This window comes from Dama dama, chromosome 3 (genome assembly GCF_033118175.1).
Source record: "Dama dama isolate Ldn47 chromosome 3, ASM3311817v1, whole genome shotgun sequence".
NCBI classification, from domain to species: Eukaryota; Metazoa; Chordata; class Mammalia; order Artiodactyla; family Cervidae; genus Dama; species Dama dama.
The window spans coordinates 56,857,334-56,884,049 of NC_083683.1; the positions used below are offsets into that span (position 1 = coordinate 56,857,334).

The following is a 26,716-nucleotide window of genomic DNA, read 5'->3' on the forward strand; positions in this document are numbered from 1 at the left end:
CCAGAGTAGAGTGGAAAATGCAGGGGAGCAAATAGAATACAGTGTGTGCTGGGCATCAGCTGTCTCTAACATGACTACAACTCATTTCATTTTACAGTTACTGTAACGAATGTATGTTGGATCCAGACTGCGGGTTCTGTTATCAGATGAATAAATCAACCGTCATTGACTCCTCCTGTGTTCCAGTTAATAAAGCATCCACAAATGAGGCAGCCTGGGGCAGGTATGTTGCTCATTACATACCATAAAAATATACAATAAAATTTCAGCTTGAGACTTATTTTTAAACTTACAGAATGACTGCACTTATACACTCTACTTCTTTTAAATTGGTCTTCTTTTAAAGAATCTTTGTTCTTTATAACTACATTACTTTGCAGCATATTCTGATGAGAGTGGGTGGAAATATTGCAACTGTATGCTTCACAAACTTAGCATATAAACTCAAGCCTAGACTTCAGGAAATCCAGATTCCATACCCAACTCTGTTCTAATAAGCTACAGGAGTCTGGACCTTGAGGCAAGTATCACTAAATATTGCCACGGTAGTTTCTCCCACTGGGTATTTTTAAATTATACCAATAATTTCCAAACTCCGAAACTTAAGTGAAAGACAGAAAATTGTGAAGTCACAATGAAGTACTATCATTTTAAATTCTTTAATTCATATTGTACATTCCTGGAAGTCAGAGAAATTAAACAAAATAAGGATAAAGTTGGTAATTATGGGTGTGTATGAGAAACTGTGAACCTTTCTCTTTTTGACAGATCCCATTGGTTTAGAGTGGGCACATAAATGAAACGTTTGTGTAGAACAAATATCCCATATTTATGAACTAACACTCATATTCATGAATACAGAAACATGTAAATATTATTTGACATGGCTTTTGCGTTTTAAATTCTCAAAAAAAGATTACTATGCTTTCATGCTGTCTGCCTCCTAATACTGGGGAAAGCAACGAAATCTGTAATAAAGTGCTTGTATCTCCTAGAAGCCAGAAAGTATAATGTATCATTATTAATACTTATGCTGTTGTCATTAATCATTTTATGATGGGATTATTCCAAAGTAGTAGTAGTAAATTATATGATATTGAGTGAAAATTCAGATCACATTTTAAATACACTGATTAAAAGGAAATATGTAAAAGAAATACAGTTGTTACTTAAAATGAAAACGTGAAAGAGTTTCTTTTAAAAACACCTAATGTATCTTTTCATTAGTCAAGCTTTATTAGGAAGTTAATTGATTAATTATTTCTGAATGTAATACTTTACAGTTTTAATCCTTTTGATTTTTTTCAATAGAAGAAGCCTGAGAGTTTCTAATCAAGAATTATGAACAATTTGAAATCTGTGTATGTAGTTTCCTATACTTCACAGAATTAATTTAAAAACTTATGGGGACACTAAAATTATGTTTATCTCTTTCTCATAGGAAGGTCTATAGGTCAGTAGTCTCAAAATAATTTTATTCTTTTTGCAACTAACAAATTTTACAACTTTTTAATAGAAATGCATATTACTTCTTTTATTTACACCTATTTTAGAGTTTATTTGTATTTTTGTACCATTATTCCTGGGCTACACCCACTACTAGAGGAAAGTGAAAATAGCTAAGACCCAAGTAGGAAAAATACAAAGAACTAAACAAAATATACAAGAAACTTTTATGCTTGTGGAATATTCTTATTAATAGAATAATAACCTAAAACTCTTTACCTCCCACCTCGGAAAGAAAACAGATTTTCTCACTCTTCTCTGAGCTGAGCAGCAATCTTCCTCTTAGCTTGGTCACCATGCCGGGTTGCCTCAATCTATCCTACAAAGAAAACAAAAAATGCAGGATGTATTTACCATGAAAGATTTACTGCAACAGATTCTCCCATTGTAGATAAAATAACATTCATTATATTTTTGTTTATTTTGTTGATAGGTTTTATGCAATTAGAATGGAATTTTCGGGGGAAAATCTACCTTTACCTTGGATTCCTATTCAAGATATACTCTTTATAGATGTTTTAGGGTCAAGTATTGAGGAGATTCAGTGACATAATCACAGATCTCTGTTGTTGTTGTTCAGTTGCCAAGTCATGTCTGATGCTTTGCAACCCCATGGACTGTAGCACACCAGGCTTCCCTGTCCTTCACTATCTTTCAGAGTTTGCTCAGACTCATGTCCATTGTGTCGATGATGCCATCAAACCATCTCATCCTCTGCTGCCCCCTTTGCCTGTTGTGTTCTATCTTTCCCAGCATCAGGCTCTTTTCCAATGACTCGGCTCTTCACATCAGGTGGCCAAAGTATTGGAGTTCTCCATTCATGTACTTCAAGACTTCACATACTTCAAGACTAGCTTGAAGGATTTTGAGCATTATCTTGCTAGCATGTGAAATGAACACAACTTTATAGTAATTTGAGCATTCTTTGGCATTGCCCTTCTTTGGGATGGAATGAAAACTGGCCTTTTCCAGTCCTATGGCCACTGCTGTTTTCCAAATTTGCTGGCATATTGAGTGGAGCACTTTATTTTATTTTATTTTTTTTTTGAGTGGAGCACTTTAATAGCATCATCTTTTAGGATTTGAAATAGCTTAGCTGGAATACCATCACCTCCACTAGCTTTGTTCGTAGTCATCCTTTTAAGGCCCACTTGACTTCACACTCCAGGTTGTCTGGCTAAGTGAGTAACCAAACCATCATGGTTATCCGAGTATTTAAGACCTTTTTTGAATAGTTTTGTGTATTCTTGCAACCTCTTCTTAATCTTTTCTGCTTCTGTTAGATCCTTGCCTTTTCTGTCCTTTATTGTACCCATCCTTGCAAGAAATATTCCCTTGTTATCTTCAATTTTCTTGAAGAGATCTCTTTTCTTTCCCATTCTGTTGTTTTCCTCTATTTCTTTGCAGTGTTCACATAAGAAGGCTTCTTGCATATTTTTTTCATGGGGATGGTTTTGGCCACTGCCTTCTGTACAGTGTTACAAACCTCCATCCATAGTTTTTCAGGCATTCTGTCTACCAGATCTAATCCCTGGAATCTATGCATCATCTCCACTGTACAATCATAAGGGATTTGATTTATGTCATACCTGAATTGCCTAATGGTTTTCCCTACTTTCCTCAGTTTAAGCCTGAATTTTGCAATAAGAGCTGATCACCTGAGCCACAGTCAGCTCCAGGTCTTGTTTTTGCTGAGTGTATAGAGCTTCTCCATCTTCAGCTGCAAAGAATCTCTAGTTGTAGCTATCTCCTGAAAAACACCAGGTAGAAGGGTAATACTATTCATGATGAAGGTAGTATGCTGATTTTTATCTCAACATAATGAAAAACATTTTTCCATATAATTAACTGCAATTAATTTGCATTAAAACTTTGTCAATCAGTATGCTTTTCTATGTGAGCTTATGTGCTCGGTTGCTTCAGTCTTGTCCAAGTCTTTGCGACCCTGTGGACTGTATGTAGCCTGCCAGGCTCCTCTTTGCATGAGATTCTCTAAGCAAGAATATTGGCGTGAGTTGCCAGACCCTCCTCTAAGGGATCTTCCCAACTCAGGGATTGAACCCACGTCTCCTGCATCTCCTCGTTGCAGATGGATTCTTTATCACTGAGCCACCGGGAAGGCCTTTTACATTTCAATCAAAAAGTTTTCTGTTCATCCTTGTTCTCTAAAAAAGATATACAAATGACAAACCTCATGAAAAACTGTCCAGCAGCAGTAATTATTAGGGAAATGCAAGTCAAAACTGCAATGAGGTATTACCTCAGATGCCTTAGGATAAAAAACAAATAATAAAATGAAACAATAATTGTTGTGGAAGATGTGGAAAAATTGGAAACTGTATGCACTGTGGATAGGAATATAAAATGGTGTAGCCACTATGGAAAATAGTGTGGCAGTTTTTACATAATTTTAAGATAGAATTACGTGTCATCTAATAACTCCACTTTGGGTATACATCCAAAAGCATTGAAAATAAGGTCTTGAAGTTTTATTTGGATACCGTATTCATAGCAGCATTGTTCACAATAGCCAGAAGCTGGAAGTGACTCAAATGCTACTTGACAGACAAATGGATAAGCAAACTGTATATACATACAATTATACATATTTAAAGAAAAGAAATTCTGGCTACTACAACATGAATAAGCCTTGAATACGAGATGATGAGTGAAATGAGCAAATACCGAATGACTCCATTAACATGAGGTACCTAGAGTACTCAGGTTTATAGAGGAAGAATGAGGAATAGTGGTTGCCACAAGCAGAGGGTAGAAGGAAATAGGGAGTTGTTGTTTAATGGTTATGGGGTTTCAGTTTTGGAAAATGGGATGAGTTTTGGAGATTGCTTACAGAATAAGGTGAATATACTTACTGCTGAACTATACAGTTTAAAATGATTAAAAATTTAAATGGTTAATTAAGATAGTAAATGTTGTGTAATGTGTATTTTACAATTAAAAATTTTTTAAAAGGAAAACCCAGGTTAAAATCATTTAACATAGTTCTGGAAAATTCAGTACACTGCACTAATAGAAAATCTTTCATCCTGCTCATCATCCTCTGCATCTCCCACATGCATCCCACACAGAGGCAAATATAGGTTTAATTCACAGCTGAACTTGAGAGAAATGCCCAAATGCTACCAGTGAGCGTGAGAGCAGCAAAGCCCATGTGGAAGCCCAACAGCACACAAGAGCATCAGAACAGAAGCCAGTCTAAGGGGTGAGAGGCTAGTGCTTTAGGTGTTGAGAAGACAAAACTCCAAGTCTTGCCCCTAGAACTGTGATGGGCCACCTAGGCTCTGAAACAGAGACAGGAAAATCTGTTGGGCTGTGCTGGGCAAAATTCTCTGTGACCCACTTGGGAGCTTGAGTTGAAACAGTGTCACACATGAGGAAGCAAAACCAGAAGCCTTTACTATAGGGAAATATGGCTTCTAATTTCATACTGTCCTTGTGAAGGGAACCGTCAGTTGAGAAACATGAATAGTAAAAAATCAAAATGTGGGTCCCAAACTGGAGACATCCATAAAGCTAACTCAGCAAACCTACAGTTATCAGAACCCAGGACACATGAGACTTCCATCAAAAGCAAATATGAGGTAGCAGTAAAAAATATTAAACTATATCAGTCTATGGAAGAAAGCTACCACGTGTGACAGACAGAAGAATGAACACAAAAAGAACCTTACATTACCAAAAAAATTTAAGAGACTTTAAAATAATGTTTAAAAGAAAAAAAAAGGAAATAGTATAATTTTTTTCAATTATACTGACAGTTGCACACTTATAATTTGCACAGTGTATATGTATTTGTGTATGTATGTATCTGTAGGAGAAGGGAATGGCACCCCACTCCAGTACTCACGCCTGGAAAATGCCATGGACAGAGGAGCCTGGTGGGCTACAGTCCATGGGGTTGCTCAGAGTCAGACGCGACTGAGCGACTTCAATTTCACTTTTCACTTTCACGCATTGGAGAAGGAAATGGCAACCCACTCCAGTATTCTTGCCTGGAGAATCTCAGGGACGGGGGAGCCTGGTGGGCTGCCATCTATGGGGTCACACAGTCAGTCACTACTGAAGCAACTTAGCAGCAGCAGCAGCACCATGTATGTGTCTGTATATTTATACATATTTATGTGCAAATATACACACACTCAAACACACACACACATATATATAATACATGTTATACTTAGGTGAATTTTGTAAAAAAAAAAAAAAAACTTGGAAAGCTAAAATTCTAGATAAATAACATAGAATGTAGTATGGGAACTTTGGGGGAAAAGCATTCTACATTCTTTTGTTTCCAGAAAGAAATGGAGATTATAATTAGTTTTGCAATGTGTCAAATATAGGTATTAAAAATATAAGTGTAATCTCTTAAAGATATATACAAGCACATAGTAAAAACCAAGAAAATCAAACTAATAAAAACAAAAAAGGGGGGAAATTACAGAAAAAAAAAAAACATAGTTAAGAGAAAACACACAGAAAAAAGCAGCAAAATTAGTTACATATAAATGTACCTATTACAGTAAAAATAACTCAATTAAACATGCCTATTGGGTTCCCTTAATAGCTCAGTCAGTAAAGGACCTGCCAGTGATGCAGGAGACCTGGGTTCGATTCCTGGGTCAGGAAGATCTCCTGGAGAAGAAAATGGCAATCCACTGCAGTATTCTTGCCTGGAAAATCCCATGGACAGAGGAGCCTGGCAGGCTACAGTCCATGGGGTCACAAGAGTCGGACACGACTTAGCGACTAAACCACCACCCAACATACCTACTAAAGACAAAGGCTTCCCTGATAGCTCAATTGGTAAAGAGTCTGGCTGCAATGCAGGAGACCCCAGTTCGATTCCTGGGTCGGGAAGCTCCCCTGGAGAAGGGATAGGCTACCCACTCCAGTATTCTTGGGCTTCCCTTGTGACTTGGCTGGCAAAGAATCACCTGTAATGTGGGAGACCTGGGTTCAATCCCTGGGTTGGGAAGATCCCCTAGAGAAGGGAAAGGCTTACCCACTCCAGTATTCTGGCCTAGAGAATTCCATGGACTGTTTAGTCTGTGGGGTCACAGAATTGGACACGACTAAGCAAATTTCACTTTCCTTAAAGAGAAAGCTCCTCATATTGGATTTTTTTTAATGCAGTTATATGCTGTTTACAAGAGGCATTCACAGAAAGGTGGAAAAAAGGAGTAGAAAAAATTAGGTAAGTGGTCAATCGAGATGACAAAAAAATAGCAGAGATTATAGAATTTGGAAAGCTTAATATTAACAAGTTTGAGTTAAGAGTTAAATAATGAACCTAACACATAGAGAATTTCGTTCTTTTCAAACATACATAGAGCACTTATGAAAATTTACCATTTTCAAACACAAAGAATAAATTTATGTAAATGTGAATTCCAATAAATTCTAAGTAAATCCAGATAATCAGTATTGTGCAAAATGTCTTTTCTAACCAAAATACACTGGTTACACTGCAAAGCAATAGAAAGATATTTATCACCCCTTCTAATTTAATCTGGAAATTTAAAAAAAAAAAAACTTCAAATTAATGAATGGGTTAAGAAGAAATCATAATGGAAACCAAGACATTTAAATTAGTAACTGACAAGATCCTCAAGAAGTAAGAGCTAGGTTACAAAGTGAGCTGGTAAAGTAAGCAGAGGATAGAAATTAAGAGGAAAAAGTAATGCAAAGCAAAACAATGCTGCTGCTGCTGCTGCTAAGTGACATCAGTCGTGTCCGACTCTGTGCAACCCCACAGACGGCAGCCCACCAGGCTCCCCCGTCCCTGGGATTCTCCAGGCAAGAACACTGGAGTGGGTTGCCATTTTCTTCTCCAGTGCATGAAAGTGAAAAGTGAAAGTGAAGTCGCTCAGTCGAGTCCGACTCTTCGCGACCCCATGGACTGTAGATAGGATCAAAAGTTGCTTCTTAGAAAAGACAGATTTAATGGTGAAACCTCTGGCAATACAGGTTAAGAACAGAGAGAAGGCACAGATAAAATGAGAAAAAAGGGCATTATAAAATAGTAAAGATTTAAAAATCTTAAGAGACTATTATCGATAATGTTGTCTAGTACATTTGAAAACAGATAAAATAGACAGTTTTTTGGGGGAAAAAATGTACATTTCCAGAACCAACTCGATTCCTCTATGAAGTGTGATTTTTGTTCCTGCTGTATAGATGAACTCAGTGAGGCTTAGAGGGTCTGAATTACTTTCTCAAAATCAAAAAGGCAGTAAGTCCATTGCTTTTAAGGGAGCAGCAACTGGATAGGAGGAAGATGCACATTTTTTTAGTCAGTTTCATATATGAGCTTTTATCATTTACCTCATAAGTGGCACTGGAACAACCTGGGCCTTTCTGAGCCCCAGTCTTCATCTGTAAAATGGAAATAATATTATTGCTTTGTTGAGCAATATGGTGTTTGTTTGTTTTCATCAAAGTATAGTTGATTTACAATACTGTATTCTTTCAAGATGTATAGCATAGTGATAGTTACTTTTTTCAGATAATATTCCATTATAGATTATTTAAGATATTGAATATTATTCACTGTGCTATACAATAAATCCTTGTTGTCAATCTATTTTATGTATAGTAGTTTGTGTCTGTTAATTCCAATATACAGTATAACATAATATTCCATTGTATATATACGCATGTGTGCATAAATATATAAAACACTTCTCTATCCATTCATCTGTTAATGGACATTTGGTTACTTCTGTGTCTTTTAACTATTATAAATAGTTCTGCTTTGAACACTAGGGTACATATATCTTTTTAAATTAGAGTTTTCATTCTTTCTGGATACATACCCTGGAATGACATTGCTGGATCATATGGTAATTATATTTTTACTTTTTTGAGGCACCTCCATACAGTTTTCCATAGTGCCTGCACCAATTTACACATCCAACAACCGTGTTCGAGAGTTTCCTTTTTCCACAACAGTATGGTTTTTATGAACTTTGAATGAGAATTTCTGAAGAAACTTGTAAAAATGTATGTTCCGCACACGTGTAAGTAGTAAATATCCTGCACTAATTTTATTTTTTCTTATATTTGTCAATACCACGTTTTCTAGATCAGCATAAGCACTTCCTAACAGATAAGTACATTAGAGTACTTTCTATTTATTTGTCTATGTCTATTCATCCACCTCCTTTTCTCCTGGCTTTCTATACACAAAAATATAAATAATCTATTCTGGAACTTCAAACATCCTGGTTCTTTAAACTATTGCTAATTAGGGATACTTTCTTAATGTGCTGATTCAGTGTTTGTTTCCTATAATATAACATGTTCACTCTGTAATTAGATACATCAAAATAGCTAGATAAATCCTTATTTGGCAATTCATTGTTCTCATTTACACTGATTCCTGATTTATTTTATTCATTCCACAGATAGTTTTCTCAAAGCTGCACTCTGATACAACACCCAGTCTGTTTTCCCAGCCATATTTTCTCTCTTCCATATAGAATTCTAGTCAGTCAAAACCCCCTCCTATCACCCTAATATCCATTATGATTTCCCATTTCTTTGCCTTTCCTTATTCTGTGCTTTCTGCCCAGGATTTATCCTCCTCTCTCTTTTGAATCTCTGCCTCTGACTTCTATGGATGAATTTTTGCCTAGATCAGATGTCACTTTTTTCCTTGCAGTCTCTTTGATTAGCCCCTGAGAACAATGCTTATTATATCCCCTGTTTTCCTCTAGCACTTAACAGTCTAACATATGATATTGTGTTACACGACAGTGATTTGAGCTTGGATGTATTTTTTCTGTTAGATTATAAATTCCATTTTCATAACCTTCCCTATTTTAAATCCCTCAGTGCCTTACCAGACAATTCAGTCAATAATTATTAAAAAAAAAAAAAAAAAGAAAGAAAAGGCTGCCAGCACCAGAAATTATATAAGGGTTTGAAAGTACCAAAGTTCCAAATAAGAGGATACAGTGTTCCCATCATTTTATTTTAGTGATATCGTCTACATTCTTACTTATTTCCAAGAAAGGAAACCTCTAAAGGAAAAATGGGAGTGATATGGTTTTAATAAACAGTGTTAAATGTTTACCTGGTACTCATTAAAACACTCAGACAGTTGTAAAAAATAAAAATCATGTACTGCTGATATGCCTACTACGCATTACTTGTAGTCATACTACATGAAAAAGTACCTTTTTTTGAATTGGAGGCTAATTGCTTTACAGTGTTGTGTTCATTTCTGGCATGCAGCAGCATGAATCAGCTTCACATAATCAGCTATACATATATCCGCTCCATCTTCTGCCTTCCTCCCACCCGCACATCTCACCCTCTAAGCCATCACAGAGCACCAGGCTGAACTCACTGCATTATATAGCAACTTCCCATAAGCTGTTTTACTCATGCTAATGTATGTGTTTGATAATTATTGGAAGAAATATTCAGCACATTTCCTTGAAACATTCATTGGTATACTAGAGAACCAATATTTCTATGGTGACAGTATATAATAATATGGAAGTAAACCAAATAGCAAAAGGAAGTTTCCCCTTTATCACCTTTTGTGTTTTAATTTGTAAAGACATTTATCAGTTTTGCCTTTAGAAACAGGGATTGATTTTATCATTAACAAAATATGTTGTTGTTTAGTCACTAAGTCAGGTCCAGTTCATTGTGACCCCATGGACACACCAGGCTCTCCTACCTCCACTATCTCCTGGAGATTGCCCAAATTCATGTCCATTAAGTCAGTGATGTTATCTGACCAACTGCTGCCCCCTTCTCATTTTGCCTCCAGTCTTTCCTAGCCTCAGGGTCTTTTCCAATGAGTTGGCTCTTCGCATCAGGTGGCCAAAGTATTGGAGCTTCAGCTTCAGCATCAGTCCTTCCATTGAATATTCAGGGTTGATTTCCTTTGAATGGACTTGTTTGATCTCCTTGCTGTCCAAGGGACTCTCAAGAGTCTCCTCCAGCACCACAGTTCAAAAGCATCAATTGTTTTGCACTCAGCCTTCTTTATGGTCCAGCTCTCACAATCATACATGACCACTGGAAAAATTATAGCTTTGGAGATACATACCTTTGCGAGCAAAGTGATATCTCTGCTTTTTAATATGGTGTCTAGGTTTATCGTAGTTTTCCTTCCAGGGAGCAAGTATCTTTGAATTTCATGGCTGCGGGCACTCTCTGCAGTAATTTTGGAGCCCAAGAAAAGAAAATCTGTCACTGCTTCTGCTTTTCCCCCTTTTGTTTGCCATAAAGTGATGAGACTGAATACCCTGACCTTGGTTTTTTAATACTGAGTTTCAAGCCATTCTTTTCACTCTTCTCTTTACCCTCATCAAGAGGCTCTTCAGTTCCTCTTCACTTTCTGCCAATAGAGTGATATCATGTGCATTTCTGACATTGTTGATATTTCTAGATTCCAGCTTGTGATTTATCCAACCTGGCATTTCTTGTGATGTACTCTGCAAAGAAGTTAAATAAGTAGGGTGCCAATATGCAGCTTTGACGTACTCCTTTCCCAATTTGGAACCAGTCCATTGTTCCATGTCCACTACTAACTATTGCTTCTTGACCCACATACAGGTTTCTCAGGAAACAAGTAAGGTGGTCTGGTACTCCCATCTCTTAAAGAATTTTCCACAATTCATTGTGATCCACACAGTCAAAGATTTCTGTGTAGTCAATGAAGCAGAAGTAGATGTTTTTCCTAGAATTCTCTTTATCTGTCTGATCCAACAGATGTTGGCAGTTTGATCTCTCTTTCTCTGCCTTTTCTAAACTCAACTATACATCTGGAAGTTCTCAGTTCACATATTGCTAAAGGCTGGCTTAAAGGATTTTGAGCTTTACCGAACTGGCATGTGAAATCAGCGCAATTGTGTGGTAGTTTGAAAATTCTTTGGCATTGCCCTTTCTTGGGATTGGAATGAAAACTGACTTTTCCAGTCCTGTGGCCACTGCTGAGTTTTCCAAATATGCTGGCATATTGAGTGCAGCAGCACTTTAACAGCTTCATATTTTAGGATTTTAAATAGCTCAGCTGGAATGTCACCACTTCCAGTACCTTTGTTCACAGTAATGCTTCCCAAGGCCCTCTTGACTTCATACTTCAGAATGTCCATTCTAGGTAAATGACCATATCATCATGGTTATTTGGGTCATTAAAACCTTTTTGAATAGTCTTCTATATATTCTTGCCACTTCTTAATTTCTTCTGCTCCTGTTAGATCCTTACTCTTTTTGTACTTTATAGGAAAAAACAATAGAATGGGAAGGACTAGAGGTCTCTTCAAGAAAATTGGAGATATCAGGGGAATATTTCATACAAGGATGGGCCCAAAAAAGGACAGAAACAAGTGATACAATATCTCATGTACAAGATTGATATTTGTATTAGTTATTCATATTAAGGATTTAAAATATTCATGCTGTGCTCCTAAACTAATAACAATATAGTTCAATATTAATTTTTCCTAGCATTTATTTTGTATCAAGAGAAGTAACAAAGAATCTAATATAGAAATCTTTAGTCAATTTTGGTTTTTATAATTTTTAATTTTTTATTGATTTATAATCTTTAAGGTGTAGAGCAAAGTGACTCAAATATGTGTGTATATATATATACATACACACACACACACACACATATATTATTTTTCAGATTCTTTAGATTTTCAGTTATTGCAAGATACAGAATATGTTCCCTGTGCTGTACAATAGGTCTTGTTGTTTATCTGTTTTACATATAGTAGTCTGTATCTGTTAATCTGAGATTCCATATTTATCTCTCCAGCTCCTTTCCCCTTTGGTAGCCATAGTTTGTTTTCTGCATATGCACGTCTCTTTCTGTTTTTATGTAAATGTTTTATTCTGTATTGAGGTATAGCTGATTAACAAACAATGTGATATTTTCAGATGAACAGCAAAGGGACTCAGCTATATATGTACATGTGCCCATTCTCCCCCAAACTCTCCTCCTATCCAACTCTGCCACATTGAGCAGAGTTCCATATGCTATACAGTAGGTCATTTTGGTTATCTATTTTAAATATAATAGTGTGAACATGTCCATCCCAAACTCCCTTGCTCTCTCTTATCCCCATCAAAAGTTCATTCTCTAAGTCTGTGAGTCTGTTTCTGCTCTGTAAATAAGTTCGTTTGTATCACTTTTTTAGATTTCACATAAAAGTGATATTGTATGATATTTGTCTTTGTCTGACATAGTTCATTTAGTATGGTAGTCTCTGGGGCCACCCATATTGCTGCAAATGGAATTATTTCATTCTTTTTTCATGGCTGAGTAGCATTCCATTGTGTATATACACCACATCTTCTTTATCCATTCATCTCTTAGTGGCCATTTAGGTTGCTTCTAGTATTGGCTATTGTGACTAGTGCTGCTATGAACATTGAGGTGCACTTATCTTCTTGAATTTGAATTTTCTGCAGATGTATGCCCAAGAGTGGGCATATTGTATTATATGTTAACTCTATTTTTAGTTTTTTTAAACAACCTCTGTACTTTTCTCCATAATGTTTGCACCAATTTATATTCCCACCAACAGTATAGGAAGGTAACCTTTTCTCCACACCCTCACCAACATTTATTATTTGTAGATTTTTAATGATGGCTATTCTGACTAGTGTGAGGTGATACCTCATTGTGGTTTGGTTTGCATTTCTCAAATAATTAGAAATGTTGAGCATGTTTTCATGTGCCTGTTACCCATCTGTATGTCTTCTTTGGAGAAATGTCTGTTTAAGTCTTCTGCCCATTTATTGTTTGGGTTGCTTGTTTTTGTGTTATGGAGCTATATGAGCTGTTTGTATATTTTTAAAATTAATCCTTCATCAGTTGCATCATTTGCAAATATTTTCTCCCACTACATAGATTATCTTTTTATTTGTGGTTTCCTTTACTGTGCAAAAGTTTTTAGGTTTAATTAGATCCCATTTGTTTATTTTTGCTTATTGTTTTTCCTTTACTCTAGGAGACAGAGCCAAAGAAAATATTCCTGCAATTTATGTCAAACAGTGTCCTGTCTTTGTTTTCCTCTAGGAGTTTAAAAGTGTCTGGTCTTACATTTAGGTCTTTAATCTATTTTGAGTTTATTTTGGTGTACAGTGTTAGAGAATATTCTAATTTCATTCATTAAATGTAGCTGTCCATTTTTCCCAGCACCACTTATTGATGAGACTTTCTTTTCTCCAGTGCGTGTTCTTGCCTCATTTGTTGTATATTAATTGACCTTAAGTGCATGGATTTATATCTATGCTTTCTATACTGTTCCATTGATTTTTATGTCTGTTTTTGTGCCAGTGCCATGCTATTTTGAGGATTGTAGCTTTGTAGTATAGTCTGAAGTCAGAGAGCTTGATTCATCCAGCCCCTTTCTTCTTTCTTAAGATTGCTTTAACTTTGATATCTTTTGTGTTTCCATACAAATTAAAAAAATTTTTCTCCTTGTCTGTGAAAAATGCCATTGATAATTTAGTTTGGATTGCACTGGATCTCTAGATTGCCTTGGGCAGTATGGCTATTTTAACAATATTCATTCATCCAATCCAAGAATAGAAATACGCCTGCTCGGTCGCTCCAGTCATGTCTGACTCTTTACAACCCTGTGGACTGCAGCCCACCAGGCTCCTCGGTCCACAGCATTCTTCAGGCAAAAATACTGGAGTGGCTTGCCATGCTATCCTCTGGGGGATCTTCCCAACCCAGGGATTGAATGCAAATCTCCTGTATCTCCTGCATTGGCAGGAGGATTATTTACCCACTAGGCCACCTGGGAAGCCCCAGAAATACATATAGAAATATACATATAGAAATACATAATATATAGAAATGTGCCATATTGTATATTAATTTTGTACCCTAAAATTTTATCTAACTCATTGATGAGCTCTGGTAGTTTTTGCTGCCACCTTTAGAATTTTCTGTGTATAATATGTATAAAATCATGTATCAGTTCAGTTCAGTTCAGTTTAGTCACTCAGTCATGTCCAACTCTTTGCGACCCCATGAATTGCAGCATGCCAGGCCTCCCTGTCCATCACCAACTCCTGGAGTTTACTCAAACCCATGTCCATCGAGTCAGTGATGCCATCCAGCCATCTCCTCTGTCGTCCGCTTCTCCTCCTGCCCCCAATCCCTCCCAGCATCAGGGTCTTTTCCAATGAGTCAACTCTTCTCATGAGGTGGCAAAATCATGTATAATCTATCTATAATATCATGTCATCTGCAGATAGTTACAGTTTTACATCTCCCTTTTCAATTTGAATTCCTTTTATTTAGTTTTTTCTTCTCTGATTGCTGTGCCTAGGAGTTCTAAAACTATGTGAGAGTTGACATCTTTGTCTTGTTCCTGTCCTTAGAGTGAATGCTTTCACCTCTTTACCACTGACTGTGATGTTAACTGTGGGTTTATCATACATGGCCTTTATTATGTTGAGATATAGTCCCTATATTTTATGCCCAGTTCCTAGAGATTTTTTGCCATCAAGGGAAGTTGAATTTTATGAAAATCTTTTTCTGCATATAGTAAAATGATTATATGGTTTTCATTCATTTTATTACTGTGGTATATCACATTGACTGATTTGTGGATATTGAAAAGTACTTTAATCCCTGGGATAAATCCCACTTGATCATGGTATATGATCCTTTTAATATGTTGCTACCTTATGGCTTCCCTGGTAGCTCAGCTGGTAAAGAATCTGCCTGCAATGCAGGAGACCTAAGTTCAATTCCTGGGTCAGGGAGATCCACTAGAGAAGGGATAGGCTACCCACTCCAGTATTCTTGAGCTTCTCTTGTGGCTCAGCTGGTAAAGAATCCTCCTGCAATGAGGGGCACCTGGGTTCGGAAGATCCCCTGGAGAAGGGAATGGCTACCCACACGAGCATTCTGGCTGGGAGAATTCCATGGACTGTATAGTCCATGGGGTTGCAAAGAGTCAGATACAACTGAGTAACTTTCACTTTCATGTTAGGTTTGTTAGCATTTTGTTGAGGATTTTTGCATCTAGGTTCATAAGTGATATTGGCCTATAATTGTATGTGTGTGTGTGATATCTTTGTCTGGTTTTGTTATCAGAGTGATGACAGCCTCACAGTTTTCCTCTTTAAGCTACATTTTTTCATGCTTTTGCTTGAATAATAGTCGTTATGCTAGATTAATCCCTTTAAGATCTGTAGTTGTATACTATATGTTTCTAAGTTTTATCTATCCATAAATCATTTCAGAGATTGTATTCCTCTTGGCTCTTCTTTTTTCATGTCCAGAAGCTAAGACTCTCCTGGATTTAGTGACTATCTATATTACAGATTCTGATGCTATTTATGTTGCAAAGTGTGCAAATTAGAAAAAAATAGCTTATCTCCCTCCTCTATGTTAGTCTGTCCAATTTCTTGGTTGACAATTAATTATAGTAAACACAATTTAACAGTTTTATATAAGAAAGTAGTAATGTTCATAATGTTTTGACTATCCTTCATCTGAGGCCAAAAACCTTCCATTTCTAGTCACTGAAATTGTTCTTCAGTTTATATCATCTGAAAAATAGTCTGTGAGTTTTTTTCTCACTGGAGAATACTGTAGGATTTTTTATATGAGGATAAGGGTCAAGACATGAATTGCATGTGCTTCGATCACAATTTCAGAGAGCTTTATTTAGATTTTACTTTTGTAGATGTATTTTCATATTGGTAATGACACTGATGCTGGGAAAGATTAAAGGCAGGAGGAGAAGGAGACAACAAAGGATGATTGGTTGGATGGCATCACTGACTCAACGAACAAGAGTTTGAACAAACTCGGGGAGATGGTGAAGGACAGGGAAGCCTGGCATACGGCAGTCCAGGGGGTCGTAAAAAGTCAGACACAACTGAGCGACTGAACAGAATGATTTTAGGTGAGTGATTTTATGTAATAATTAGATAGGGCATGATATCGTACTATATAGAGAGATACAATTCTCCTTAAAATATATTAAGAAAATCAGTTAGCGTTATTTTTTAATATTTATCTATTTATTTGGCTTAGCAGTTTTAGTTATGTCACAGAATCCTCGATCTTCATTGCAGCATGGAAAATCTTTAGTTGTGGCATGCAAACACTTAGTTGTGACAAGGATCTTGTTCCCTGATCAGGGATCAAACCCAGGCGCCTGCATTGGGAGCATAGACTCTGGACCACAAGGGAAGTTCCAGCTGACATAATTTACCATGCTATGATTTTAACACTTGGAAGGAAACATCATCTAACTGGAAATTAATACCATTGTCTTTTTTATTCCATTTTTACTTTAATTATCTTCTGTTCATGACAAGTGGGTTTGAATGTATTATTGTTCAAAATATCTGCTGTACTGTCTTGGGAAGGATTAGATGTCCATGGCCCATTCAGTCTTATCCACATGACTTGCTCTGGCCAAGGAACTGGAAGTGGAACCAATCTGTGTCACTTCTAAACTAAAACTTTAAGAGAAAGAATTGGCCATATCCTCTTTTCCCTCTGCAGTAAAGTTGGCAGTGTCCCAAAATAGAAGGTCTTCAATTAGCTTTGGTCCCAGAGTAGAGAAAAGATGGAGCAGAATCACAACTGACCTCAGATGGACCAGTAGCATGAGCAGCAAATTAGCCTAGTTTATGGCACTTGATTTTGGGGTTCTTTTGTTATCTCCGTATAACCTCCTCACTTCTGACTGATAAAGCAAGATGAACTGTACTCCCCTGTGCAGTTCAGTTCAGTCGCTCAGTCATGTCCAACTCTTTGTGACCCCATGAATTGCAGCACGCCAGGCCTCCCTGTCCATCACAAACTCCCGGAGTTTACCCAAACTCATGCCCATCGAGTCGGTAATGCAAGTGGCACGAAATTTACTTACATTATAAAAGGGAGCTCATTTTTTAAAACTATTAAATAATAGTACAGGAAAAAGTTGACTTAAAACTCAACATTCAAGAAACTAAGATCATGGCATCTGGTCCCATCACTTCGTGGCAAATAGATGGGAAACAATGGAAACAGTGACAGACTTTATTTTCTTTGGCTCCAGAGTCACTGCAGATGGTGACTGCAGCCATGAAATTAAAAGACTCTTGCTCCTTGGAAGAAAAGCTATGACCAACCTAGACAGCATATTAAAAAGCAGAGACATTACTTTGCCAACAAAAGGTCCATCTAGTCAAAGCAATGAATGTGAGGATTGGACTGTAAAGAAAGCTGAGCACCAAAGAATTGATGCTTTTGAACTGTGGTGTTGGAGAAGACTCTTGAAAGTCCCTTGGACTGCAAGGAGATCAAACCAGTGAACCTTAAAGGAAATTAGTCCTGACTATTCATTGGAAGGAATGATGCTGAACCTGAAACTCCAATACTTTGGCCACCTGATGGGAAGAGCTGACTCACTAGAAAAGACCCTGATGCTGGGAAAGATTGAAGGTTGGATGGCATCACCAACTCAATGGACAAAAGTTTGAGCAAGCTCTGGGAGTTGGTGATGAACAGGAAAGCCTGACATCCACGGGGTTGCAAAGAATCGGACTTCATTGAGTGACTGAACTGAATAGGAAAAAGAAAGGTGTGGTGGTTACCAAATGACTTAACCTTGAGGAATATTGCTGTATGTGGTAGGAACAAATATAGGCTAATATGAATGGCTTTCGATTTAGAAGGCAAAATTCTGATAGAAAAGGAGGGAAATTTTTTAAATGAACAGGTAGAAGGTAAGGCAAGGCATTTGGAAATTTATTAGTATAAGGGATATATAGGATGGTATCTGTACTTTAAAATGTTGTTATATATTTTAATAAAGACATTTAAAGGGAAGAGTGTACACATTACTATGATACAGAAAGAATAGTAGCATTAGAAATCGAAAATAAAAAAAAAAAAAATAAAAAAATAAAAAAGAAATCGAAAATAAATACTCGCAGGAAGTTTCTTGCTAGACAGCAGGTGTGAACTAAAATCCAGATATTGAAATTAAAGAGCTGCTGCCTCTATACACATCATTTAGTATTCAAGTCCTTTCTACTTTCATGATTTCAGTGCTAGCTTCAGCAAAAAATAAACAAAGTTGGTTTTCCATTAGATATTTTCTGTGTTTTGCAACTTCTACAGTTGTACAGTAACAGCTGCATGTTCTATCCCTTGCTATTTGCACATTAATTCATGACTCAATACCAATCAGAATTCTGTTTCAAAATAAGCCCACCATGGTAACCTGGAAACTGAGAGCAAAATGCTCTGTCCCTGTGGTTTCCGGGCGGACTTACTTATAACCCTGTCCACGGTATCGTCACTTGTTATTTCTTATGATAAGTGCTGCCCTATTTCATTTAATAATCTAGTTTTAAAATAAATATTTCTAAAGTATTAACCAACTTTATTTTCCTTTCAAAGGCAAAATGTGCCCTAGAACCCTCTAAGAAATAATTTTTTCCTTTTTGTTGTTTTTTATTTATTTGATATATGAGTTATGGAGGAAAGATTGGAAAGTTATGCATGTATAAACTCATATATGTTAACATTTTTAAGTCTAATTATTGGTAGGTTGGATTTTCATAACAATTTAAATTCTAGTCATGTTCGTATGGCATTTGTAGCTGGAAATACAAAATAGTTTATTTTTTCTGAAGGTATTTTATAACATTGGAATTTGATATTGTGCTATGTGATTTTAAAAATGTACTTCAAAAGACACAGACATTACCTCAAGATTTATAATCTAGAACAGCAACATTTATGCAAGCAGATTTCAAAGATACTGTAAATAAATGAATGTTTCTTTACAAAGATATGGAAAAAAATTTTTTTATCATGTACACTCCTTGGGGTCAACACCATTTGGGAGAGCAAGTGTGTGGAAATATGCTGTAGAACGTGCAAATATGGAATGAGTTTAATAAAAAAAAAATAATAACGCTGGCTTTCAGGAATTCAAATAGACGGCTTGATGTTTATGGCAAACTATGAGGTACATACAAAATACTGACTGTAAAATTTATAAAATTCTGTGTTCCTACCTTAAAATATTTTAAAATACTGTTGAATTCCTCCATCATGTTGTCTTACTTGAACTTTCTGTGACATTGTTTTTGTTCAGACACTAAGTCACGTCTGACTCTTCACAACTCCATGGACTGCAGCACGCCAGGCTTCCCTATCCTTCACTGTCTACCGGAGTTTGCTCAGACTCACGTCCGTTGAGTTGGTGATGCCAACTAATCATCCCGTCCTCTGTTAACCGCTTCTCCACCTGCCTTCAATATTTCCCACCATCAGGGTCTCTTATAGCATGTGGGCTCTTCGCATCAGGTGGCCAGAGTATTGGAGTTTCAGCTTCAGCATCAGTCCTTCCAATGAATATGCAGGGTTGATTTACTTTAGGATTGACTGTTTTTTTTCCTTCCAAGGAGCAAGCATTTTTTAATTTCATGGCTGCAGTCAACATCCACAGTGATTTTGGAACCCAAGAAAAGAAAATCTGCCACTGTTTCCATTTTCTCCCCATCTATTTGCCATGGAGTGATGGGACTGGATGCCATGATCTTAATTAGTTTTTCTATGATATAGTTGAGGAAAATGTCTCTGAGCTATAAATCCATTAATCATTAATTTGTATTATGAGCTTTTAAGCCCCATGAAAATATGCCATATATTATTCTTTATTATTCTCTTTTCCAACTTTATTGAGGTATAACTAACAAATGAAAGTTTTTTATATTTATATTGTATTATACAATATAATATTCTTAAGGTATATAACATAGTGATGTATACATTGTGAAATGCCTACCAGCATCAACTTAATTTTGACATCCAGCACTTCACATAATTACCATTTATATCTTTGTATGTAGTGAGAACATTTAAGATTTACTCTCTAAGCAAATTTCAAATATAAAATTCAGTATTATTACTGTAATCACCATGGTATACATTAGATCCTCAGAACTTTACTACTTGTTTCATTGAAAGTTTATGCCCTTTGACCAACATCTGACCAACATTCTTCCATCCAGATTCTGACAGCCACTTGTCTACTCTGGTTCTATGAGCTTGACTTTTTTAGATTCTACGTATAAATGAGATCATACAGTATTTGTCTTTCTGTGTCTGATTTATGTTACTCAGCATAAAACTCTCCTCATTCATCTATATAGTCACAAATAACAGGATAATTCTCTTTTATAGTTGAATAATATTGCAGTGTGTCGTGTGTCTGTGTGTACATATACATATATAAGACCATGTGTTCTTGTCTGTACATGCATGGTGGGACAGTTAGGTTGCTTCCATATCTTGGCTCTTGTGATAAACACTGCGATGAATGCTCTTTTGATGAAGAATCTTATTCTTGAAGAATATTTCATTGAAAACTTAAAAATATGATGTGTGATGTGCAAAAACCCGTTTATTAAAACACTTGAACTATCTAAACTTTTGAAGCATCAGGGACAGAAAACTATAGTTCAGATAACTATACTGATTTTGGTTTTGTGGGTGCGTGCTGATTCACTGATTGGAAAAGACCCTGATGCTGGGAGGGATTGGTGGCAGGAGGAGAAGGGGACGACAGAGGATGAGATGGCTGGATGGCATCACCAACTCGATGGGCATGAGTTTGAGTAAACTCTGGGAGTTGGTGATGGACAGGGAGGCCTGGCGTGCTGCGATTCATGGGGTCGCAAAGAGTCGACACGACTGAGCAACTGAACTGAACTGAACTGAACTGCTGATTCACTGAAAACTGATGAGTACTTGAAAAATCATCTCATTTGTTTTAGCATTGAGCTCTTAGGAAGTAGTTGAATATGCAAAACTATTGTTTGTTGTTGTTCAGTCACTAAATCATGTGTGACTCTTTGAGATTCCATGAACTGCACCATGCCAGGCTTCCTAGTCCCTCACCGTCTTCTGGAGTATGCTCTGACCCATGTCCATTGAGTGGGTGATCCCATCCATCCCATCCTTTATGCCCTCTTCTCCTTATGCCTTCAGTCTTTCCCAGCATCAGGGTATTTTCCAGTGAGTCAGTTCTTTGCATCAGGTGGCCAAACTATAGGAACTTCAGCTTCAGCATCAATCTTTTCAATGAGTATTAAGGACTGATTTCCTTTAGGTTTGACTGATTTGATCTCCTTGCAGTCCAAGGGACTCTCAAGTCTTCTCCAACACACAATTCAAAAGCGTCAATTCTTCAATACTCCGCTTTCTTTATAGTCCAACTCTCACATCCCTACATGACTATTGGAAAAACCATAACTTTGACTAGATGTAGCTTTGTTGGCAAAGTAATGTCTCTGCTTTTTAATATGCTGTCTAGTTTGGTCATAACTTTTCTTCCAAGAAGTAAGTATATTTTAATTGCATGGCTGCAGTCACCATCTGCAGTGATTTTGGAGCCCCCCAAAATAAAGTCTTTCACTGTTTCCATTGTTTCTCCATCTATTTGCCATGAAGTGATGGGACCAGATATCATGATCTTAATTTTCTGAATGTTGAGTTTTAAGCTAACTTTTTCACTTTCCTCTTTCCATTTCATCAAGAGGCTCTTTAGTTCTTCTTCACTTTCTGCCATAAGGGTGACATCATCTGCACATCTAAGATTATTGATACTTCTCCCAGCAATCTTGATTCCAGCTTGTGCTTCATCCAGCCCAGTGTTTTACATGATGCACTCTGCATATAATTTAAATAAGCAGGGTGACAATATACAGCTTTGATGTACTCCTTTTCCTATTTGGAACCAGTCTGTTGTTCCATGTCCAGTTCTAACTCTTCCTTCCTGACCTGCATACAGATTTCTCAGGAGGCAGCTCAGATGGTCTGGTAGTCCCATCTCTCAAAATTTGCCACAGTTTGATGTGATCATGGTAGATTGAACATTCTTTGGGATTAGAATGAAAACTGACCTTTTCCAGGCCTGTGGCCACTGCGGTGTTTTCCAAATGTGCTGCCTTATTGACTGAAGCTGTTCAACAGCATCATATTTAAGATTTAAAATAGCTCATCTGGAATTCCATCACCTCCACTAGCTTTGTTTGTAGCGATGCTTCCTAAGTCCCACTTTACTTCTCATTCCAGGATGTCTGGCTCTAGGTGATTGATCACTCTGTCGTAGTTATCTGGGTCATTAGACCTTATTGCATAGTTCTGTGTATTCTTGCCACCTCTTCTTAATATCTTTTGCTTCTGTTAGGTCCATACCGTTTCCGTCCTTTATTGTGCCCATCTTTGCATGAAATGTTCTCTTGATATCTCTCATTTTTTTAAAGAGATGTCTAGTCATTCCCCATTCTATTGTTTCCTTTATTTTTTTGCACAGATTACTTTGGAGGGCTTTCTTATTTCCCCTTGCTACTCTCTAGAAATCTGCATTCCAATGGATAAATCTTTCCTATTCTTCTTTGCCTTTTGCTTCTCTTCTTTTGTCAGCTATTTGTAAGGCCTCCTCAGACAACCATTTCTTTTTCTTAGGGTTGATTTTGATCACCGCCTACTGTACAATGTCATGAACGTCCATCCATATTTCTTCAGGCACTCTTGTGTATCAAATCTAATCCCTTGAATCTATCTGATCTAATCCCTATTTGTCACTTCCACTCTATAATTATTAGTGTTTGTTTTAGGTCATACCTGAATGGTCTAGTGGTTTTCCTTACTTTCTTAATTTAAGTCTAAATTTGGCAATAAAGAATTCATGATCTGAGCCACAGTCAGCTCCTGGTCTTGTTTTGGCTGACTGTATAGAATTCCATCTTCAGCTGCAAAGAATATAATCAATCTGATATGGGTATTGACCATCTGGTGATGTCCATGTGTAGAGTCATCTCTTGTGTTGTTGAAAGAGGTTGCTTTCTATGACCTATGCATTCTCTTGGCAAAACTCTGTAGCCTTTGCCCTGCTTCATTTTATACTCCAAGGCCAAACTTGCCTGTTACTCCAGGTATCTCTTGACTTCCTACTTTTGTATTCCAGTCCCCTATGATGAAACAGACATCTTTCTTGGGTGTTAGTTCTAGAATGTCTGTAGGTTTTCATAGAACCATTCAACTTCAGCTTCTTCGGCATTAGTGGTTGGGGCACAGACTTGTACTACTGTGATATTTAAATAGTTTCCTTGGAAACAAACAGAGATCATTCTGTCATTTTTGATAGTGCACCCAAGTACTGAATTTTGGACTCTTCCATTGACTATGAAGGCTACTCCATTTTTTCTAAGGAATTCTTGCCCACAGTAGTAAATATCATGGTTATCTGAATTAAATCACAGATTCTGGTCCATTTTAGTTCACTGATCCCTAAAATGTCAGTGTTCACTCTTGCCATCTCCTATTTGACCATTTCCAATTTACCTGATTCAATGACCTAACATTCCAGGTTTGTATGCTATATTGTTCTTTTTAGCATTGTACTTTACTTCCATCACCAGTCATATCCACAACTGGGCATTGTTTTCACTTTGGCTCCATCTCTTCATTCTTTCTGGAGTTTTTCTCTACTCTTCTCCTGTAGCATATTGGTCACCTACCAACCTGGGGAGTTCACCTTTCACTGTCATATCTTTTTGCCTTTCATGGGTTCATGGGTTTCTCAAGCCAAGAATACTGAAGTGGTTTGCTGTTGCCTTGTCCAGTGGACCACATTTTGTCAGAACTCTCCACCATGACACATCCATCTTGGTTGGCCCTACACGGCATGGCTCGTAGTTGCATTGAGATAGAAAAGGCTATGATCCATGTGATCAGTTTGGTTAGTTTTCTGTGATTGTGGTTTTCATTCTATCTGCCTTCTAAGGACAAGGATAAGAGACTTGTGGAAGCTTCCCAATGGGAGGGACTGGCTTTGGGGGAATCTGGGTGTTGTTCTGATGGACAGGCCCATGCTCAGTATAATTTTCTGTTGATGGGTGGGACCGTGCTCACTCCCTGTTGTTTGGCCTAAGGCCCGGAATTGGTAGGGGTGTGGTAATGGCAGTCTCCTTCAAAAGGGCTTATGCCAGCACTGCTGTATTCAGTGTCCCTACCCTGTGGCAGACCACTGTCGACCCAGGCCTCCACTGAAGATTCTTGGACACTCAAAGGCAAGTCTGGTTCAGTCTCCTGTGGGATCACTGCTTCTTTCTCCTGGGTCCTGGTGCCCACAGGTTTGTTTGTGCCCTCCGAGAGCCTGTTTCCCCAGTCCTGTGGAAGTTCTATAATCAAATCCCACTGGCCTCCAAAGTCAGATTCCCTGGGGGTTCTCAGTCAGTCCCTTTCCCAGGTTAGGAAATCTGGTGTGGGTCCTAGAACTTTCATAACAGTGCGAGAACTTCTTTGTTACAATTATTCTTGAGTTTGTGGGTCATCTACCTGGTTTACTGTATGGTGGGGCTACTAGCAACCTCCTCCAAGAGAACTCATGCCACACTCCCTGCCTCCCAGCTATGCTGCAGCCAGAACTCCTGTCCCCATAGCAAGCCACTGCTGACCCATCTGTCTGCAAGAGACACTGAAACACTCAAAGGCAGATTTTGCTCTGTCTCTGTGTGGTCCCTGGTGGCTAAGATGGTAAAGAATCTGCCTAGGTCCCACCCCTAGGTTGGGAAGATCCCCTGGAGAAGGAAATGGCTACCCACTCCAGTATTCCTGCCTGAAGAATTCCATGGACAGAGATGTCTGATATCTTGGAAGCAGTGAACATTTAGCAAATAATTCTTGACAATACTGTTACAATTTTGCTCCCTTAAATAAAAATTAAGAAAGAAATAGTCTATGTCTTTTACAATTAAACCAAGAAACTTATTTAGTGCTGCTGCTTATTTAAGCTTGAGAATTTCTATGTGTTTATTTCTGGAACTCAGGAACAGTCTGTGTCTGTTACTGAGACAGTCTGTTCAGGCAACTCAGGAAACTGTCTGTTACAGAGCTTACCCAAGAATCTAGAATGTGTAGAGAAAACAAGCAGAAGTTTATCAACATCTGTATCTTATATATATGTGTGTGTATATATATATATAGAGAGAGAGAGAGAGGGAGAGATGTTAATGTAAGAAGCTCACAAATGAGTAACTCAAAGAGGTGGCTTAAAATTCAGGCTTATGTAGCATTTTCAACAAAGGACAATAAATTTTAGAAAAGTCACAAGACAAAAGCAAATACCTTGAGTCTCTAGAGGTGGCAAACTATAGGAAGGCAAATACATGGGAAGGGAATGGGAGATCAAGGCTTGTTGGTGAAGTTTGTTACATAGATTCCTCTAGTGCCAACTCCAGGCTGATATGGGTCTGCTCTTGTCCACATGATTAACTTTTGTCCTTCTTGGCAGAGAGAGAAGGAGGGATGTACTTCTAAATTTATGTCCTGTTTTTAGGAAAATAAGGGAAAGGCAGAGCACTTTTCCCGGAGAAGGAAAATGGCAACCCACTTCAGTTTTTTCGCCTGGGAATCCCATGGACAGAGGAGCCTGGCAGGCTCCCTGACTGCAGTCCATGAAGTCACAAAAGTCCGACATGACTTAGTGACTAAACCATCACCACAGCTTCTGCTGCTTCTTAATTGCCTTTAGATCAAAATAATTTTTATATTTAAAAGGCTATTTTGAGCCAGGACATGGAAGCAACCTAGATGCCCATCAGCAGATGAATGGATAAGGAAGCTGTGGTACATATACACCATGGAATATTACTCAGCCGTTAAAAAGAATTCATTTGAATCAGTTCTAATGAGATGGATGAAACTGGAGCCCATTATACAGAGTGAAGTAAGCCAGAAAGATAAAGAACATTACAGCATACTAACACATATATATGGAATTTAGAAAGATGGTAACGATAACCCTATATGCAAAACAGAAAAAGAGACACAGAAGTACAGAACAGACTTTTGAGCTCTGTGGGAGAAGGTGAGGGTGGGATGTTTCGAAAGAACAGCATGTATACTATCTATGGTGAAACAGATCACCAGCCCAGGTGGGATGCATGAGACAAGTGCTCTGGCCTGGTGCACTGGGAAGACCCAGAGGAATCGGGTGGAGAGGGAGGTGGGAGGGGGGACCGGGATGGGGAATACGTGTAAATCTATGGCTGATTCATATCAATGTATGACAAAACCCACTGAAATGTTGTGAAGTAATTAGCCTCCAACTAATTAAAAGAAAGAAAGAAAGAAAGAAACATCAGAGAAAACAGAAGAGAGAAAAAA

At 37.6% G+C, this 26,716-nt stretch overlaps 1 protein-coding gene across 1 annotated transcript in view; it reads left to right on the forward strand.

The window, feature by feature from the left end:
* Positions 1-26,716, forward strand: part of SLC2A13 (solute carrier family 2 member 13) — a 495,370-nt gene that overhangs the window by 378,319 nt on the left and 90,335 nt on the right. The window contains exon 7 of the mRNA XM_061129885.1: positions 98-223. Coding sequence (XP_060985868.1) covers positions 98-223 — 126 coding nt within the window. The remainder of the gene's footprint in view (positions 1-97; positions 224-26,716) is intronic.